The sequence below is a fragment of the Helobdella robusta genome (genome assembly GCF_000326865.2).
Source record: "Helobdella robusta unplaced genomic scaffold HELROscaffold_4, whole genome shotgun sequence".
In the NCBI taxonomy this organism is placed as follows: Eukaryota; Metazoa; Annelida; class Clitellata; order Rhynchobdellida; family Glossiphoniidae; genus Helobdella; species Helobdella robusta.
Window position 1 is genome coordinate 6650940 of NW_008704902.1, and position 2500 is coordinate 6653439.

Consider the following 2500-nt stretch of genomic DNA (forward strand, 5'->3'; position numbering starts at 1 on the left):
CTGCAGTCGCTTGCTGNCCATTTTTTTTTACATACATACATACATACATACATACATACATACATACATACATACATACATACATACATACATACATACATACATACATACATACATACATACATACATACATACATACATACATACATACATACATACATACATACATACATACATACATACATACATACATACATACATACATACATACATACATACATACATACATACATACATACATACATACATACATACATACATACATACATACATACATACATACATACATACATACATACATACATACATACATACATACATACATACATACATACATACATACATACAAAATATGTATGTATACAATGCATGCATGTATGTATGTATGTATCCTTTCTGCAATTGTCTATAACATTATATAATAGTAACAAAAATCAAAGTAATACCACCAGAATGGAATAATAACAACTAATTAAGTTTACAGAACACTTTCGAGAATTTTCGAAGGAGAAGAAAATTGTTTACATTGCAACAAGGATCTAAGCTGATCGACGGTGAAATATTCGGAGCTTAGATTTCTTCAAATATCTCATCATTATTCTGTTTATTTTCAGGAAAATCAGTTAGTCAGATATCTGATCTGCTGACGCCGCTGTTTTTTTCGGTGTTGTTAACATCTTTCATAGCAGATGCATTTGTCTTGGCACTGGGCAGAGTGTTCGAGGAGTTGGTGTTATCTTTATTGAAGATCCATTCACGAATGACAACTGAGGCAGGCCAGTTTGAAGCAGTCATCACCTTGCCATACTCCTCGGCCGGGACACACAATCTGAATGAGGAGTATTTTATTTCATCATCATTTTCTACACGTTTAGAGGCCGGATAACAGGAAATCAAATTGATTCCTCTATTTTCACAGTGTTTTTCTATTTTGGAACTGTCAGGTAGTTTGACATTCCCAATGTAGAAAACTTTTTTTTAATAATGGATTAAGATGCCGTGAAGAGGGGGCTAGTTGTGAGTGATCCCAAAATCTTTCAGGGTCTGTGAGATTTATTTTTATTGATATTTTCTTCAACTTTTTTAGCAATTGGAGATAAGATATTTATTTGACTTTTCTCTTACTGCGCTGAACGAGTGTCATACGATCGTCAGAAACATTATCGTCAGATTGTAACTCACAATCAGTTTTATTTGTTTTTGACACTAAAATATTTGACCATGAAGTATCGATTGTTTCATTTTTAATGCGATTAACATTTGTATCGTAGACATTACACGTAGCAAGATTTGTGCGAGAGTTTGTATCATGCGCCATACTTGAAACGAGATTTGTACAAGTATTTGTACACCTGTTAATTTGTTTACCAGCGATTTATTTCTATCCAGTATTTCATACAGCACGGCGGCCATTTTGTCATTTTTCTCATTTATTGCCTCCAACATATTATTCGACATAAAATCAGGTATTTTTTTTATGTTTAAAATCCCAAATGTTGGCAAATGTTGACAAAGATCATTTGTCGACATATATTTTATCAAATCAACAATATCAAGCATTATATCAAACTTGGTATTTCTTCTTCTGGTTGAAGCTTTTACTTTTCTTTCTTTTTTTATATTATCCAATTCAGAATTCAATGTTTTTTTAGCAACAAGCAATTCTTCATGACTATAAAGATTTGAAACATTATTTTGAAATTTTTTTTCTTCTAATTTATCCATATTGTCCAGAAAATACCACAAAACCTCTGAGACGAATATTTTTTTGGAAGCCGTATTTTGTGTGTGTGAGTGTATATGTATGAGTGTGTATCTGTGTGTATTTGTGTACGTAAGTAATCCGTAGGTTGACAATATAAGTCTGTACGACCGAATTAGTGGAACATTTGGCACAATAAAAAGAAGAAAATAATTGAATTATATTTTTACGACGGGCGGGGACAGGCAATCAAAGTCGTCAACGGACAGATTATTGTAATGGTTACGTCTCCACGATCGACGACTGCTCCATCTGCTCTAAAGGCTTCCAAAATCTCAATGGATATCAACAATTTATTTTAATGCTGTTATTATTTATATACATTCAAATACACATGCATCGTACATACATACATACATACGTACATACATACAAAATGTACATAGAATTATTTGAAGTCGAGTGCAGACAAATACGATTTCATATTCAACATTGTCCCACATAGTATAATATGTTTATGTTCATCCTGATCATCGTCCACCATTGAGCTTGCTATCATAATTAGCTATTAATTAGGAAAAATTAAACACACTTTTTACGAGAGCGCTAATACATTGCGTAGTGGCGAGTTCCATCATGAACATCACCACCACCATCAGCCTGCAATAAATACACTCGTCATAATTGTCGGTCCTATGTCGTCATCGTCGTCGTCATCATCACATCACCATCAACAACAACATCATCATCATCATCATCACTGCATCGTTAATGTTCCCGCGCAATTATGACCTTCAC

The 2500-nt window shown here is 33.2% G+C and overlaps 1 protein-coding gene across 1 annotated transcript; it reads right to left on the reverse strand.

Annotated features, from left to right (window-relative positions):
• Positions 1–627: 627 nt before the first annotated feature.
• HELRODRAFT_162774 (hypothetical protein) lies at positions 628–1725 on the reverse strand (the record flags this gene model as incomplete). Its single annotated transcript, XM_009024876.1, has 3 exons — positions 628–971; positions 1126–1319; positions 1400–1725. The coding sequence occupies 3 exons, from the start codon at positions 1723–1725 to the stop codon at positions 628–630; spliced, it is 864 nt and encodes a 287-aa protein (XP_009023124.1).
• Positions 1726–2500: the final 775 nt, after the last annotated feature.